We start from the raw sequence: 17,647 nt of genomic DNA, 5'->3' as shown, positions 1-17,647 counted from the left end.
TAAGGTTGCTCAGTAGGGAGAACCACCTTAAGGTTGCTCAGTAGGGAGAACCACCTTAAGGTTGCTGAATAGGGAGAAGTGAAATAAATTGCTGATAGGGAGTTGCGTACAGCCGATTTCATTTACAGGCAAGTAGAAAGTTTTGGTTTAAATTCATTTTTTTCCATACTTTCTTTTTCTTTTTCTTGGAAACTGCCCTAACGGCATGCAAATATTAACATGCATATATGTCATATACATGTATAACCTTATTCCACCCCGAGGTATTTAGATATTTTGTTTTTATTTGATTGACTTTAATATGATCGGTTGAACCAGAGATATAGGGTAATTTATCTAGTAAACACACCTTAACGTCATTATTGTAAATTGCTTTTGAAAGGCTGTAAAAAAAAACCCAGATAAGCATGCTTTTCAAATAATCTAAGAAAATTGATGAAAGAAACATAACTTTATGTTCATATAAATTGAGAATAGAATATAAACGATATTTATTTTATAATACTTTCTATTAACTGGAGAACAGCGCAGGCTTTTCTATTCAATTGGTGTGTTTGCATGACTAACAAACTGTTATCAACTAAAATTTCATGTTTTTCCATTTTTACAAAACTAATGAACAATGCAATAATATACTTTAAATTGTTCCAAACGTACTTTTAAAGTTCAGTATTTACGTCTAAATGAATCCGGGATGACGTCATCAAGCAATATTCAATCCTGCAAACGACTATCCCATTTGAATAATTTTTTAAAAACCCAAGGTTTTTTGCTGTTATAAATGATAAATTGTTGTTGTCCAATTTCCCCACAGCGAGGTATCGAACCCATGGACTACTCCAGGCTGACGGAGCTGCCTCCACTTGCCCGAGGCTCGTAACCATGATACATTGAACACGTGTTGTTCTTTTGAACATCGTTAGTACTACGTCATATAGTGTCTTGATTCTGTGACAATGAAAGTTAAATCAAGTGTATCCAGCATTTTCAGAAAGTCAAAACTCTGTGAATGTAAATAAAGGAATTTAGATTAAAGGCTTACTCGGTCATCTTATACTGAATGCATGATATTTTCGTTAGGAATACTTGTTCTTTGATATGATTTCTCTAGAAAATTCGTTCATTTTAAAGTTTAAATATTCTGACCCTTTGAATAGCAAGGGAGTAGATTTTGACCAACATGAGGTAGTTAAAACTGGAAAAACTAGATAGACGCTGCTTTAAAAATTTGAGTTTGTTGCAGACATGATTCGAACTTGGTAAATCCATAAAGTATGAAATAAGATACATGTATCATTTAGAAAAAGATAGACACTTTCATTTTAGGTACTTGAATAAACTTTGTAAATTAATACCCGGAAAAGTCCAGGACACTGCTAATAAAAACGTTTGAATGCAGTGTAAAAAGATCAGGGAATGCGTATCTGACAAATCAATGTAAAAAGGTAACGCCGTGATTCGATTTCGTCTGTAGTAGTATGCATTCATCGCTCATATGAGATGAAAATACCTAGTGGATGTCAATATATGTACATGTATATGAATAATCACACTATGTCAAACTGGGTATAAAGGTTAGTTGCAAAATGTCATTGATATCTGCTTTGCTAGATTCCCATTTAATTAGAACCAGAACTTTGCTCTATCATCATTTTACGCCCTAAAAAACGTTTTGGCCCCTGGTAAATTAGTATCGACACGATTCAATATTTCAAATAATTCAAAATCTTCATTACAACGCCTTTGTGCTTTGATTTTGAACTTTTTTTTCGAAAACAAAATTAGCTGCACTGGGTATAAATACGTTTGTTATCACGTGATCTGTTATGTCATTTGTACAGTGGAAGCGACTTCTCTTGTTATTCATGTAAACTAGGTCAGTCCCGTAACCAAGGCGACAAGAAACGTCAGGAGAGCTCAAATTGTATTATTGTACATGGTTATCATAAACAAACGTGGAGGGGTTCGCCTTAGAAAACACGGAAATGTTTTTCCTTTGCCGGTAGTTTCACGTTATCTTTAAATTTTATATAAACAATAATCTTTGGCTGATCAGATATATGCAAGCAAGTTATACTTACATAATCTTAGAAAATCTAAATGGGGATCTCGTCTTTCAAATTCTTTGTGCACACCTTAGATTACATCTTAGAAAACTACGTATATGCACTAAAAGATGCTAGAAAGGGAGATCACATGTCACATGCCGGTATTAGTATTTGACATTGTAAGGGACTATGGGCAATAAAATAGTCATTTTACGAAGGTTTGCATAACAAAAAAAGTTGAAAGAGCGATTTATTGTTAAATAGTGTCGGCAAAAAATAAGTAAAGACTACGAGTCTCATTGATAACTTAATTACAAAACCACAGCTTATAAACATGTATAATCATGATACTGCATTTTAACTACAGCTGTCCGTCGGCAAAGTACCTTTATTTTAAGGTAAATGTTTTTTGTTGGCACTATCTAGTCTTGTGGGGTTTTTTTCAATGTCTTACTATGTGAATCTTAAAACTAATGGTGGTGAATTAATCGGTTACATTCAGATTACGTAATTATCCCTAACACCACCGAAACGCTCATTCTGCGAAAACTAATTCTAATGTACTTTCACGCCAAAAACCGCCACTTTGAAATAATCTCCCCCCCCCCCCCAAAAAAAAATTCAAACTCTAGAATCATCTTTCCGAGGAGGGAGAGTAGAACTTGTCACCTTCCAGTAACGCCCTGCATATCATATAAATACTTCATTTCTTAATTGAGATAATGGCTGTACCCTTTTGCCCAATCAGTGCCCTCTTCTTTTTCTCTCAAAAGATATAAGTAGTTTAGATGGGTGCTGAATCCAGATGGATTTTAGAATGCAATAAATTCTTCAAAATATTATACAACATGTATTCCCATCTTTTATTGAATATGTGCATGTTAACTCGATTGCTCCACTAAAATTATACAAGTATTTTTCATTGATTATATTTGCCCCCGTGGGACGAAATATCGCCCGACAATATTAATAGTCGGTCAATGTAAAAAATATTGACCAGCCAATATTTTTCGGACGAGCTAATATTAAAATTATTGACTATTCGTCTATATAGAGTTATATACTATTGACTATAATTATAAATTATATCACAACGTTAAGGATTGATGGGAGAAATTCCACTTTGGTTGAAAATAAAGAGAAAAATGGTCATATAGAAGGATTTTCTTAATGAAAAGTCTGCTTTAGAGTAGGATTTTTTTTCCTGGGAGAAAATCCTACAATGAGGGAAATCGAACAACGGGGGAAATGACGGGATGGGGAAAACGTACAATTGGAGAAATTTTACAGCGGGGAAAATCCTACAATGAGGGAAATCTTACCCTGTGGCAGCTGTACGCACAAGATTCTGAAGATTGAAATGTCTTTCCTGGTATACTTTGGAATGTCGTATATTTTATTTGATTATTAAAATCGATTTCTGGGATCTTAGCAAAGATTAACCATATCAATTGTTCAAAAATATGAAAGCAAATGTAACATTTCATTTTTATTAAAGGAAGTAAGAACATGACAGAAACAAAATATTGATACTATTTCTTTTCAGCTTTTAAGCAAAAAAAAAAAAATCTTAAAATTCAAAGTTGCTCAATTTGATCATTCGGCTGTATTTCCAGGGCAAGCCATTAATGTTAAAGGTTTTTTTTTAATTTGACGCAAGTTTCCCTTGCTATTTGCTATCAACACTTCATCAGTGTTTTTCACGCTTCCTTACGTCCCGGATCTTTTTTGACAAGACAATTGGGAAGAAGTGCTAAAAGCCAACTGCTGTATATTCACACTCCAAACAACATTATAATTGTTCAAGAGAATTACTAATTTTCACTTAGCAATTAGCATAAGCAGAAAAGTTGGTTTCACACTTTATGTAAGAAAAAAAATCTAATAAACCATTTATGTTGGCGATTTTTTTTTCAGTCACTGTATCTTAATGAGTCTAAAAATTGGTGCACGATTCCTGAAGGAACTTTGAGAAAAATTATAAAACGCGCACTTGCTACCATGTAGGCGTCTTTTTTTTTTTTATAAAAAAAATCTTACTCCGAAATGAAAATCGCCCCCTGATCGATCTAATTTTAACAGTATGACGTGACATTCCGTCAGGGATAGATTAGCGTACTTTCAGTTTACCCACTGATATCTTGTAATCTACACGTGTCTTTCACTTTTACAGGAGATTCGCACTGTGAACGTAAGTATAGAACGATCGTATTCAATATATTACTTAAATACTTTATTTCATGGGAGAGGATTGAAATAATATACTAATGTTTTTTTTCAATTTTATATTGTTAGCATTACACAGTGTTTCAAATGTATACGTTTGATGATGAATCCGTCTGTATGAAATGTACATTTGCCTAGTACTGACGAACTCATGTATTCGGGTCTTAATTGCAACAACGTCGAAGTCTGTTTGTAAGAATACCACCAAAAAGTATCTTATTTCAAAATTGACAGTCACTAAAGCTTCATCGCTGCTCGCAATGTATATATCTTTTTATTCTTCTAATGAATAGAAATTCAAAAATTCTTTAGGAGTGTACGATTCCAATTGATTTTTTCAAGCCCGTATCTTCATTCATTGTTTCATATCTACCGCAGATTATATGTGAAGTCCGTTTTTGTTTTGTAGGTATAAATACATAGTTATCTTGTTACCTTCGATAAACAAGTTTTCTTTGTGTGTAGTATATAAATTTTTCATTCAGTTTGGAAAGTAATGACTGCTTCCCACTCAATCCCTGTTTTCAATTTGTCGTCTAACGACTGTAATGTTCTTCTCTAATAATAAACATCTGATGCCAGCCTCGACTTTTGACATAAATAATTTACTCCGATATGGTTTCTATGTCACAAGCTTGCGTCATAGACGAGCCGATAGAACGCTCGCTTTAATGAAAATTTGATGAGTTTGGAAACAGAATGTCGTCACTTATTGTAGAGGCCTGTGTGTAGGGATTTTTATTATTTAATGCGCTTGTAACTGTTGCTGTTTCATTCCTCTGATCGTTCTGTTTATTCTCACTAGTCCCTTACTAATTGCCAATTTCAGTTGTAAAGAATTATACAATGTCAAGACATAAATGTTAATGTGTCTTAATCAATCTTTGATTACGTGGAGGGCCAATCAATTGGGGCTACGTCATCGCACGTCTAGTTTAAATACGCTCGAACCTACAAACAGATAATAGTCTTACTGTGTGGCTCACGGGTACGTTTACCTGAAGTTTCAGTTTACACTGCGTCAAACGTGACGTACACTGCATTTGTCAAAGGTCAGATGCGCTTTTTATATAGGTAAAGCAATATGTACAACTAGTGCATGTAACACTGATATATTGTATCCTTTGATTAAATTTTGTAGTAAGAGAGAAAATGAACGCTAATTTGATTCTTTTTCTCCCAGTCTTTGGTGAAGGGAAAGAGACGGGTGCACCATTGCTTTCAACGACGCAGGATTTGAACGTCTTTGCTATGGATAACCCTGGGTCATCTCGACAACGCCTACCCCTGGACTTCTCGCAGAGTGGATACGGCTCCAATACACCTCACGGACCGGCCTCGAGTTCCTCCACTCAATATCGGAGGGCTTCCTGTGAATTCGAACACGACATCCCGATAACTATATCAAACTTCTATCAGCGAGGGTCGGCTACCGTCTCTTACACCTCTACCCGTGCAGCACCTCCTTGGACGGAGTCGGGCGAGGGTACCACCCCCAGGGACACTTACAATCCACTGGCGGACTTTTCCCAGCGGTCGTGTTCTCAGAGGATACCCAGTCGTCCACGGCTGGAGAAGGGCGTATCAAAGAGTCTGGACCTTGGGTTAAACCCTGGCCCATCCTCCACCCTCAGCCGTCGCCAGAGCTTGGACGAAACGCTCGACCTAACAACAAGGTCACATCTGTATGACCCCTATAAGACTGACACCGATGAGAAGATGCCCATTCAGTACAGTCAGATGGGGCAAAATTTTGTCAACATTGAGAATACAAGGTTAGCACTCTATTGTAATTTAATTTCCTTAATGGTGTGAAACAAAATTGTTATAATAGCTTAAAACTTTAGGACATGCGGATTTTTTAAGTAAAAAAAAAATTTAAAAGCACCAGCAGAGGTTAATTGTATAAGATTTTGGGGAAACCCTGCAGTGATTAATATCTACACCCACCCAGGGCTAGAAGGAAACATGATGTATTATGAAAACAGGACATTGTAATTTAAGGGTTTTTCAAAGATATAAATGAAGTTTCAGTAGATTAAATAATTAAAGTTCAGTAGTTTAAATATAATTCTTGATTTTATCACAGTGTGGAATTTAATTTTTATAAAAATATACAAAGATTATAAATCGTTTAAAAAATTTTATTACAAAATGTTTTCTTATCGTGGTTGTAAGAGAGAGAGAGTGGGGGGGGGGGGGGGGGGGGAGAGAGAGTGAGAGTGGGTGCTGAATCAAATTAAAGTTATAGCATATTTACTTAATAAATTGATCGTATTTAGAATTGAGGTTATGTTTTAAATTACTATAATGTCTAAGGCCAAAATAAAAATGTTTGTTTCCAGTCACTTAACTCATATTTATCTGCCGATCATATCGTCTTTATTGGTGTTCAAATTTTGGAATTCGTGACGTATTATTAATTTTGTTGCAAATTAAACTTCGTGTTAAAGTTGACATTTGAGCAAAAAACAATTGCTAATATATAAAATTAAAATTAGATTTAGAAAAACTAATTAAAAATGGAAAATGATTATTAGCTACATTTATAAATAAAGAAAAAGCCAACATATCGACACCTTTTTATAATCATAGGGGATCTAAAACTTTCGCACGAACACTGTGCAAGATTGAGGCAAACTAGGGGAGGGGTTAAGAATAACACATAATTAAAACCATGAGGATTTTATCTGTTATGTTTACCTTATGGCCTGCTGGATTTATTGCTTAATTAATTTTCTGACACTTTACCTTGAAATGTCTCGGGAAAACTTTAACTAATTCAAAATAAATTACTCGTCAAAATATGAAATAGATAAATATACTACACTTTGCTCTGCTCTATACATATATGAACTAAAGATTCGGATTAAGCTGAAAGTGTTATTGTAAAAAAAAAAAAGAAGAAGAAGGTATAAACAACCTACAGACAGATATTCTATAAAAGGAAGGTAATGAAGTGATAATAAGGACGTATATGGTGCCACTCCCGATCGTATGTTAGAAACCAATACACATTTTACTCGCGGCACACGTGCGTTTTTGTAATGTGTGTGCATGTGGATAGGTGTGCATGGGGAGGGGGTGAAGTTTCGAACAAATACATGTAATAGTATTTAGATAAAACATCTTCTGAATAAAATATCTTTTTGAATGCTTATTAAATGGAAATTGAAATACAATGTAACAAGAAAATTATCTTTCAATTCAGTGGGGTTGGCTGTCGCGCTACCGTTCTTCCATGCAGTACACAGGATAGGTATTCCACAAGTCTGTCTGCTTGCATGTATCCGGAAACGCATCAGTCCTCTACCACTGGACCCATTCCATTCAAATTCAGACGCAATGTCCAACAACAACAGTCTAATGTAGCACAAGTCTTGGAATATGGAGATAATTGTCAATATACGTACACTAAAATGAAAACGGAACCACAGGACCAGTCCTATCCCCACGTACACGTACCCGATTACCATGTCCCCAGAAGTCACCAACAGTTATCTATTAATACTGCTGATATTCCCGGGGGGTCGGGTTTAAGTGCTGAGAGCACATACGATGCTTTGTACAGACAGGCTAGTCGTTCAGAGTTTAGCCAGGGTCAAAGTTTTGACACACGACGCAAAGCGAGGACATACCATCGACTATTGGCCACACCCAGCAGAGATGATCCCGAAGATTCGACGTCAACAATGGGGTAGGTGTATTTTTTTTTGTGTGCATGCGTATTAGTCAAGAGTTCAAGATAGAATTACCAGAACAGGAGATTTATTTTTTTTAAATTCTAACAACAAAACCAGCAATTAAAAATAATTTATTAATATGTTGAAATGCGTAATATTTTCAACATGTTTTGGAACAGGTTTGTGTTTTAGTCCCAAGGTTATTTATAAAAGGTAAGCCTAGAATTATTGATGTTCCATTGACGTCATCAAAGGTCAATAGAGAACTAAAAAAAGTGTGTCAAAAACACACAGATATCTATGACTGCTCTGGAATCATCTGTACTGTAAAACTAAAACAATGGTTCGCTGCATCAAAAATTAAACACAGAACCCGGTGGAAAATTGTTTTAAATATTCAATGATGACATTACGTTTACCACATACAATGTATAATGTTTGCCACCGTCGAATACTTGATGCTTATAACTGTTGCAGAAAAAAGATAAGCTTTAAATTAGCCGTGTCTTGCATCTCATAAATACTTTCTATAGTTTAAAAAGTTTGTGCATCGAACGGCAAATCCCCCGAAGGACTTTTTCCTTTACATTTTGCCATGACCTTAAACTGAATGCTGTTTTAAAAACCCCCAGTAAAATTGTTAAGTTAACTGAAAAAAGATAAATGAAAATATCATTTTAAAACAATCTGTTGGGTGAGTTTATTCCTTTAAGTTTAACATTTTGCATGACAAATCATTATATATATTTACATCTATTAAGTAGTATTCCGAAATTTATAGTTAATTTATAGCTCTATAAAAACAGTCATGAAGACTGAAATTGACACGCCCCGTTTATTGATTGGTCGAAATCTACAGCGGCTGAAACTGACAAGAAACGGACAGGACTGAAATTGACACGCACTGTTTATCGATTGGTCGTAACCAACAGCGACCTAAGAAAAGATGATGTTAAGATCAAAGTCTCACAAGAGATGATTTGGCTCGTTCTTATGAACATTAATAGTAATTTAGTGAATTTTACTTACTTTTCGTAATCAATTTATTAATGAGTTAAAAAGATGGTAATATAAAACTTTCTTTGATGATTCATGTGCGTTATAAGGGTAACGATCATTGTAGAAAAAATAAATAAAAATACAAAACTCGTCAACGCCGGTTGTGTATTTTTCCTGCAATGCCGCTACCTTCATATCCCGAATGAATCACCAAAGAAAGTATTTTATTGTTTAAATAAACACAGCAATAATGTACAGTGTAATCAGAGAAAGCAACGTAATTGCAGCTTCAAGGGGAATGGGTGGGCACCAAAGTAATCAACAGGCCTAACTAATATTTAAATTTATGATTATTTTTTGCTATAAAATATTTATTCAGTAAAGAATAAATCAAATTATTTTTTCTTTAAAATTTGAATATTTTCCTATATCTTTAAAAAAGGCTCTTCTTCTTAAGGAGATTAATAAAGTCTAAATAAGACAATGTCTATGCAGCCCTATTAAAGTCTTTGTAAAGGCTAGGCAAGGACCTATTCAAATCGATATAACATCATGATATCCAGAATATAATAAAAAGGATTTTATTGCCTGTCATAATGTTCAGTAATGGAGACATCCCATGTGCAAACTTTGTTGTAGTTTTGGAACACACAATTCTAATGTATGTATAATAAAACAGTTTATCATACATGTTTCCTTAGAACTTGTTTAGAATCATGAAAGACGCATGGAAAGTGAATTTTACATGTTAATAATATTTATCCATTCAAAGCGTATTATTTGTTTGAAGACTAAATTTGATTAATTGATTTATATGTAAGATGTACCTATTTGACTAAGAATGTGCTTTTTTCGAGATTTCAACATACAGTAGATGTAAAATTGTCGATACAAGGAAAAATGCAAAAATAAGATCGGCTTTTGTTGAAAACTCCCTCACAAGTTTTCATTTCTTTTCCTTTTTTTTTTGGTTGAGTATCCCATGTCCTTCAGATTAAAGATTGATTTCCTGTTCACCATCTGTCTAAATCATTTCAATTTTCGTTCACAAAACTGGATTATGCTTAATTAACAGTTACAAACATTTAAATAAATATTTTTCCATTTGATACCTAGTTCATCCGACCTATCTTGAGAGGATGTAGAGAAAAAATGTGCAGCTGAATTTTTCATTAATAATGAAATAACCTCCAAAAAGAAGACATGGATTCACTTATAATTTAAACCTATTAATTTTATCCACCTAAGCAAGATCAATATACCATGGGCTAACCCAAATGAAGAAAGACAACCCCTGCATGCTTATTACAGCAACCACTTGGCGCATCTTTTCCAGATAAGAGTAGTTTCAATATAAGTATTCAGACCTTCGTTGCTGCCGCTGAGTTTGGTCTAATGGTATTGGTACACGTACATCTACACGTACATGTATGTAATGCATTACTTCTTGTCTTGCAGCAAGATATGAGCTTGTATAACAGTATCAGAGCGTGCAGTCATAATAGTAGTAAACCGTTGGGCCTAAAAATAAACGTTGTGTGTTAAGGCCTACAAAATGCCCTGATCCTACCATTTTTAAATGTCTGGGTTTTTTTCGATTGTGAATTTTATATCATTTCTATTAAAAAATCTGTTTTTAAATATGACACAAACAAACATTCTTAGGATTCATGCAGAAAAAAATATGATAAAATTAAAAAAAATCCCTACCTACCTCATTTTTTAATCAGTGTTACCTTTAACACAATTTTTTTTATGGGCCTTGTTATATATTAACATTACATCAGTCGCTTCTTATTATTATTCTGTTATCTTAGCATACCATATTACATTTGAAAACTAACATGCTATGGCTGTTCCTATAATATGTCATTTTAGCGTACCATAGTTATGTAAGCGTATCTTTTGCAGTAATTTATTTGTCACTGATGTTATTTAAGAGCTAACACACCATCAAACATTGTATGCAATTACTTTAACCAGAATTATATGAATTTGATTTACTATAACAATGAGACATAATGGGAAAATAATGACTCGATTTTTTGACATTGAAGGATAAGAATTTAGTACAGTGTATATAAGATAAATGTACATCATAGGATTAAAATCTGCTGTGGTTTCATCAACCTGTTCCCGTATTCTAAAAATTGTTTACATTTGGCAGTCTAATATTAGTGAACATAGCATCATGCAGTTCGATATTACGCTGCTGTAGTACCGATATTCGTTAGAATTCGACTATTTCAATAAACCGACAAATCAACTAAAGAAATTTTAAGCCAATGTTTTCAGGGGGCTCAATGGTCAACAAGTCGCCTACAAGATTTTCCTTAAATTTGATTTGTTAAGGTATAAAATATTTTTAGTAACAAAAAAAGATCCAAATGTCTTAGCTTTAAAATTTAAATATTTTCCAATATCTTTATATACAGTCCTTTTTTATAATGATAGTAATACAGTCTAAAAATGACGTCGACCAACAAGCCCCCTTATGTCCGATATCTGTATACAATTCTGTATGAAAAAAAAAAACATTAGGGAGTAAATATCAGAGCCTTGCGATACTTTTTCTGTATCCAACATATTTCAACTTGATATATCACTGACTCACCATAAGTACTTTCGAATTAATTAATGTCTTTATATGCAAATTGCAAGCTTCGAAAGTGAATACGATATGATTCAAAACGGTCGTTGTCTCAAGTAGTAATGCATGGGCACTGAAACAGAAATAAAATAAAACAGAAAATCTGGAAGTATATATATAATTGTTGCACGTAAAGCATTTCCGAAGGTCCTTGAAATTTGCCAGTGTAGATACAGATAACACACAGATTACCATGTCATCCAGCGTGTCTAAGATGTCTTATTCTCACTGCATGAAGTGCAATTATAGAATCTTTGCGACAACACCATTCACTCAGTAGTAAAACATACACTATAGCTTATACACGTACTTTTGTAACTCATTTGTTAGACACACATTTTCCTGCACCGATTCACATCTCAGAATTATCATATTTCAAATTAATCATATCATATTAAAAAACTACGCTGTTATCCTTTCACAGTGAAACACTGTTGTTTTTGTTGAATTAATTAAATGTTCAGGTGAGAAAATATATTAGTTTCCAAAAGGTAGTATGAGTTGTACTTTATTTAACGTGTGTGTATGAGAGAGAGAACTTTATTCAACGTGTGTATGAGAGAGAGAGAGAGAGAGAGAGAGAGAGAGGTCATAGCAATACCGTTATCTTGACAATGTTACAAATCTTTGACCATTTTTTTTTCATTGCCAAACCTTCGTCGTAGATTTTCTCTTGTCAATTGATTGAAAAAAGGATTGACCTGCAAAGTTCTCAGAGAAGTGAAATATTCCATTATTGAAAGGTGTTTCATTTGCTGGTGTAATATAAAACCTGAAAATCAAAGATATGTCTTAAAGTGTCAGTGACGTTATCGTCAACCATATTAGTAATATATTTTTATTATCTTTCTGTGATGTCCGTTTGAGGCGAGAGTATCTGACGAAAAGGCTCAAGTTTCAGTAAATGGTTTTGTAGCGCCCGTCTTCACTCTCCCTGGAGATTGAAGAAAGATTTATTTAACCGATCAAAAGAAAAATGTGACAAATAGAAATTAATTTTGCCGATAGATTTCAGACAGCTTCTGATTAACAAGTATCTCTCTCACGAACTTTTGGATTATATATATATAGTGAATGGTAGTATGACATTATAAAAGTACGAGTCTATGTTCCCTGTAGGTAGTAAGCTTTTTTAACTTTGAGGCGGCAAATTTGTTAAAATCCAGAGGATATCATGATCGGGGATTTCAGGATTATCAGCAAAGATTTTGTATTATTGGCGCAAAAATGGTTAAAGGATCCCCGTAAAATTTTCATCTGAATTCCCCATAAACCACAGTCACGTAACACCCATTTTAATCCCTCTATAAAGCTATAGGATTGTAGGTCTTACATCAATGAATTCATCTAGTTCACACGTTCTGTCCTTACATTTAATATTCATTGAACTTGTTTGCTTAAATTTAGAAGCTTACGCGAACGGCGAAATGATCCTTATTTTTGCTGGAGAAAAAAATCATTCACCTATATATAAATACTATTAAACACTAGGTAAAACGGTCCATCCTCATACAATGTATATAAGGTAAATTATGCATTGCAAGAATAATTTGTCCAATAATGTGATCGTAAATGGACGAATTTTAAGCGGCGTATGATATTACTAGTATATCTATTACATTGTTAGAGAATAGGTGTAAAAAGGCCAACTTTTTAAAACACAACAGTACTTTCAGGTTCTTGCCTATTCAATCTGTTTAAAATTCATAATTTAGATGAAACCAATAAAATGTACAGTATATGTCTTTTTAAATCTAATAAATGTTGGTATTTAATATGCAGGTTCTGTTTAGCTGATTACTTGTACTTTATATCCGAAAGTTTTCAAAGTTTGCTTTTAAACATGCAAATCTTTATTGATTGATATCGAAGTTCATTAGCATTTACAATTACATACTTGCACACTGTTATAAAATATCAAGTCAGAAACACTCTATTAAATATGGACAAATTATTCATCAGATCAGTTTCGTGGTGCTTCTCGATACCAGAACAAAAAGCTATAGAATACACAATGCCAACAGTTTTAGTGTATTGCCGTACACTTACTTGTTTCCTGTGGGCTGTAATGTATTCAGAAGGCATCCATAACTGTCAGTCGTCCGTCAGTCTCGTACCAAGTCAACTTCTGTCAGCCGCTCTACCTTGTTCTTTGACGACACTTGTCACTTTCTGTGGTGAAATTAATGTACTGCATAGTAAACAGGAGTCTTGTTCTGATCAGCAAAAGTGTAAAATCATCTCCTCCATATACTTACACACTTCAATTGTTTCTTACACACCTGGAATGACTGGTTGTTTTTTTTTGCTATAAACGATACAACATCGTCAATCTCAGACTCGACAATTAACTTGAGGCTGGAATCAACTCTCTGTTTGTGTCACTTATAGACCCCCTTCTACACATGATAATTTAAAATACGCCTTCTGATCATTTGCAATAGTTTCTATCATTGTGAATTTTGGTCTTTGGAAACGATAGCATAAAATATCTACATGTGTATACATTTGTATTGAAGAACACAAACATTCCAACTACTTCTTATACATGGTCTGTGTTTCTGATTTCGGATGAAAATGATTTATATATCACTAAAACTAACTTAAATCTTTAGATTTACTCATGCACAATTTGAATTTCAGTGTAAATAATTGGATTCGAAAACTAATAATTCATTAGGATACATATGTTTCGAATCATCCATATATGGTCGGTATCAAAATAACTCCTTTATGGGTATAGTGCATTGAAACGCCTCTTCATGCTAGCTTTATAAAGAACAAGGCTTAAATTATTGTTTTAAAAGTCGTACGATGGAAATTCCTATATAGCATCGTTAATCTTCCTCAAGTTATTTATATGTCCACGTAAAATAAACCTGTATTGTATTCAAGTGAGTGTGACTTATTTACCATTGGGGAACCCCCATTTTTATTTCCGCCACAACCAGTGTTTACATACATTGTAAATAGAGAAGAGCTTGTAATTTTTAAGTGTCGGAATGATCCAAAGAATTATTCATAAGCGGTTTTATATATCATAATATTGCCAGAGGCAAAACGTCTTCAGAGAAATTACAAAAAAGAGAAAAAATATCAAGAGTCTGGGAGTTGCTTGGAAGGTCAAGTTGTTACTTATGATTGAGAGAGAGAGAGAGAGAGAGAGAGAGAGAGAGAGAGAGAGAGAGAGATATTTTAACAACTGGGCCGCAAGACGACGTGATGTATTACGACATAAAATGTACAGCTTAAAAAATTATATAAATAAAAATTCACGTGTGTATGTGTGTGTAAGCACTCAATCTTATCTTTAAAACCTCCAAGCTACGTTTTTTTTTTTTTGTTCTTAAAGAAGTATTTGCAACTCTAATTTTTCATTTACACTGACACAAAGTGCCCGCCAAGACACTGTTTTGTGACGGGCACCGAGTGGTACCTCGCATTCAACTTGGTTAAATCTTTACGATTTTTTTGTTGCAATGACATTGCCTTTTAAATAACAATCTCATTTGATTATTTTATTATACAGCAAATGACAAACCGATTGCTTTGAACATTTACTGCATGAATGTCTTATCTACCAGATTGTTTAAAAGGATGAGAGAGAGAGAGAGAGAGAGAGAGAGAGAGAGAGAGAGAGAGAGAGAGAGGACGCTCTGAGGTCACTAGCTTTGCTATGATACGTTACGTATATATTTGTGTTATGTCCAGATTTTGGACAATGTCCAGGGAAGCTTATCCTGTTTATCTACTTATTTTGATCAAAATATGCGTAACGTTTGCGTTGTTTGGTGCATTTACCGTATTTGTTCATTTATTATTCAATACACACGGATGGTACGACGAAGGTTTTATAATCAAACGACCGGGGACACCGGGTTAATATAGAGTTTATCCAGTTTTAAATAACCCCACAAGTTCATTGAGGGTTTTTAAATGCTCAATCAACTATTGTTCGGGGATTTCGACGTAAGCGAGAAAGGTCATGGTAATAAATGTACGTCATAAAATTCGGGGGTTTAAACTGAATGAATGGCGGTATTATAATCCCAAAAAATTTATCCACAAATAAAACAGGTATATTTTTGAACATCTGATCTACTGCAGGTTAGTTAAGTAAACTGATCAGTCCGGAGTAGTTTTATGATAATACGTCTGAAAGTAAAAGATTGAGAACAAGATCATATCATGAATATTGAGATCAAGATAATGTTTTCTATGGGTGAACGGAAACTGTCATGATAGTACTGTTGACCGAATAACACTCCATGTGAAACCTATCAAATGGGGGTCCCTAAGAGATTCACAATGCGGTGGCAGTATGGTCTGCTAGAAGTAGTATTGTGATTGTGGTTTAACACAGCCGTATTTAAATATGTAAATTAGTTGGGTTGACTTTGTTTCTTCACTTGTCTATCCTTTCAAATACAAGGAAAGTCAGATAAGACAATTGACTTGAACAAATAATTATACGCCTTATTTCAGATAAGGAATAAAAAATGCACACATAAATATAGATAATTAGATAGATAGAACGATGCTTTCACATTGAATTTGAAATATGAGAAATATTTACATAATGTAGACAACTTCCTTAAAGCATCGTTGTATGATTGAGAAAGTCTCTATTCCCATCTGGGCGAAAACATCAAATTTAAAACTGCACTTGATAACTTAATATTCATTTTGATCTCTGGTAATACCATTTAACAAAGGACGATTTCCAGCTTCGATTTATGTACCACTATGAATCGGTCTTTTGTCGTGTATTTCCCTCTGCATGAAATAGAAATTAACTAAATTCATAAATTCAGTAAATCGTTGCATAAAAATTATGATGACTGGGAATAGAAAACAACTTTTTATAACTGTCATTTATATTTCTTGAGCAGAAATCGTTTTGGTTTAAGGATAACTACATTAAGTTAGAAAAGTTTATTTTCACTAGGGCTCACCAACATTTGAACAATTTAATGTTGGTTAAAGTGCACGGACGACAATTTCTGCCATCTATGTCATTTTGATAAAATGGCAGACTAAACAAAACTTTATGGTAAACTTACACACTACCAATTACTCTACCCAATTTTTTCCCCTTAAATTATTACCCTTAACTTCTTATCAGAACATTGCAATAGTTTGCAAATTATACGGAGAGGTGAATTTTATTTCGGCGCAAATTAAAGAAGTTTTATTGGACTGCTTAACATTTTAATGTGAAGCTTAAATACAAAGTATAAAGCCCTGTTTCTACACATATGTACCTCCGCTCAATGTAGTGCCCTTTGCGTTCCCATATTCAGAATACGAGAAATCCAACATCTGTTCGTTACACCAGTTATTGGACCGTCTCTTCTGGCTTTGATTCTTATCTATCCCACAGACGGCCAATCTGGTGTGACCCTCGCGTTATATAAACTATAGCTCGAACCTTGTGTACTATCAATATTTATATAATTATGGGTTTTTTTTTAAAAGCTTTGCTTAAATAATTTGCTCAGTGTAATTTTTCATAATACTTAGATAAAATAAATAAATAAACGATTTATGAAATTTGAATTACCGTTGGATGCTGGTTTCTGTATTTCTGCATTGTATTTTCTATTAGCATTGGTGCATTAGATTCTGTTTATTGATCCCAACATCAGTTGCATTACGCGATATGGAAACGATATAGAAAGAGCAATTCAAGCGCTCACCATATATGGTAAACATTGATACCTTCTCTGAAGACGATTGCTGGGGGTCAAAAATGCCTTTAAAATATTCCTTATTCTTATTTCAACGATACGAATATTGATTTTACCACATTTCAAGATTACCATATTCTTCTTAACATAAAGGTTTAATTGTTTATATATTGAAATACATTGACATTATTAGAAACATTTTAAGTTTGCGGTAAACAGCAGCCAATGTTCGATAAAGACCTGCTATTTCAAACATCCATGAATGTATTTTTTAGAGAATACTGGTATTTCGGGTCTAAGCTCAAATTATTCGAATTAAAAAAAATATTTAAAATCAGTCGAACAGAATTC

The 17,647-nt window shown here is 33.8% G+C and overlaps 1 protein-coding gene across 2 annotated transcripts; it reads left to right on the top strand.

The window, feature by feature from the left end:
• The first annotated feature begins 4,129 nt into the window (after positions 1-4,129).
• On the top strand, positions 4,130-8,722 carry LOC128178307 (uncharacterized). 2 transcript variants are annotated; one of them, XM_052845414.1, is made up of 3 exons: positions 4,130-4,239; positions 5,458-6,049; positions 7,486-8,722. In XM_052845414.1, the coding sequence occupies exons 2-3, from the start codon at positions 5,526-5,528 to the stop codon at positions 7,973-7,975; spliced, it is 1,014 nt and encodes a 337-aa protein (XP_052701374.1). In that variant the 5' UTR covers positions 4,130-4,239; positions 5,458-5,525; the 3' UTR covers positions 7,976-8,722. The 2 variants fall into 2 exon arrangements, with proteins under 2 accessions (XP_052701374.1, XP_052701375.1); XM_052845415.1 differs by lacking the exon at positions 4,130-4,239 and adding an exon at positions 5,227-5,348.
• The last annotated feature ends 8,925 nt before the right edge of the window (positions 8,723-17,647 follow it).

Source organism: Crassostrea angulata, chromosome 3 (genome assembly GCF_025612915.1).
Source record: "Crassostrea angulata isolate pt1a10 chromosome 3, ASM2561291v2, whole genome shotgun sequence".
Classification (NCBI taxonomy): Eukaryota; Metazoa; Mollusca; class Bivalvia; order Ostreida; family Ostreidae; genus Magallana; species Magallana angulata.
Note: the sequence above shows the minus strand (reverse complement) of the source record. Positions and strands in the feature narration are given on the sequence as shown.

Excerpts from the sequence above, each read along its gene's own strand:
- LOC128178307 (XM_052845414.1), top strand. The coding sequence starts at position 5,526 with ATGGATAACCCTGGGTCATCTCGACAACGCCTACCCCTGGACTTCTCG. Across the intron at positions 6,050-7,485 it reads GTCAACATTGAGAATACAAG|TGGGGTTGGCTGTCGCGCTA; the intron begins GTTAGCACTCTA and ends CTTTCAATTCAG.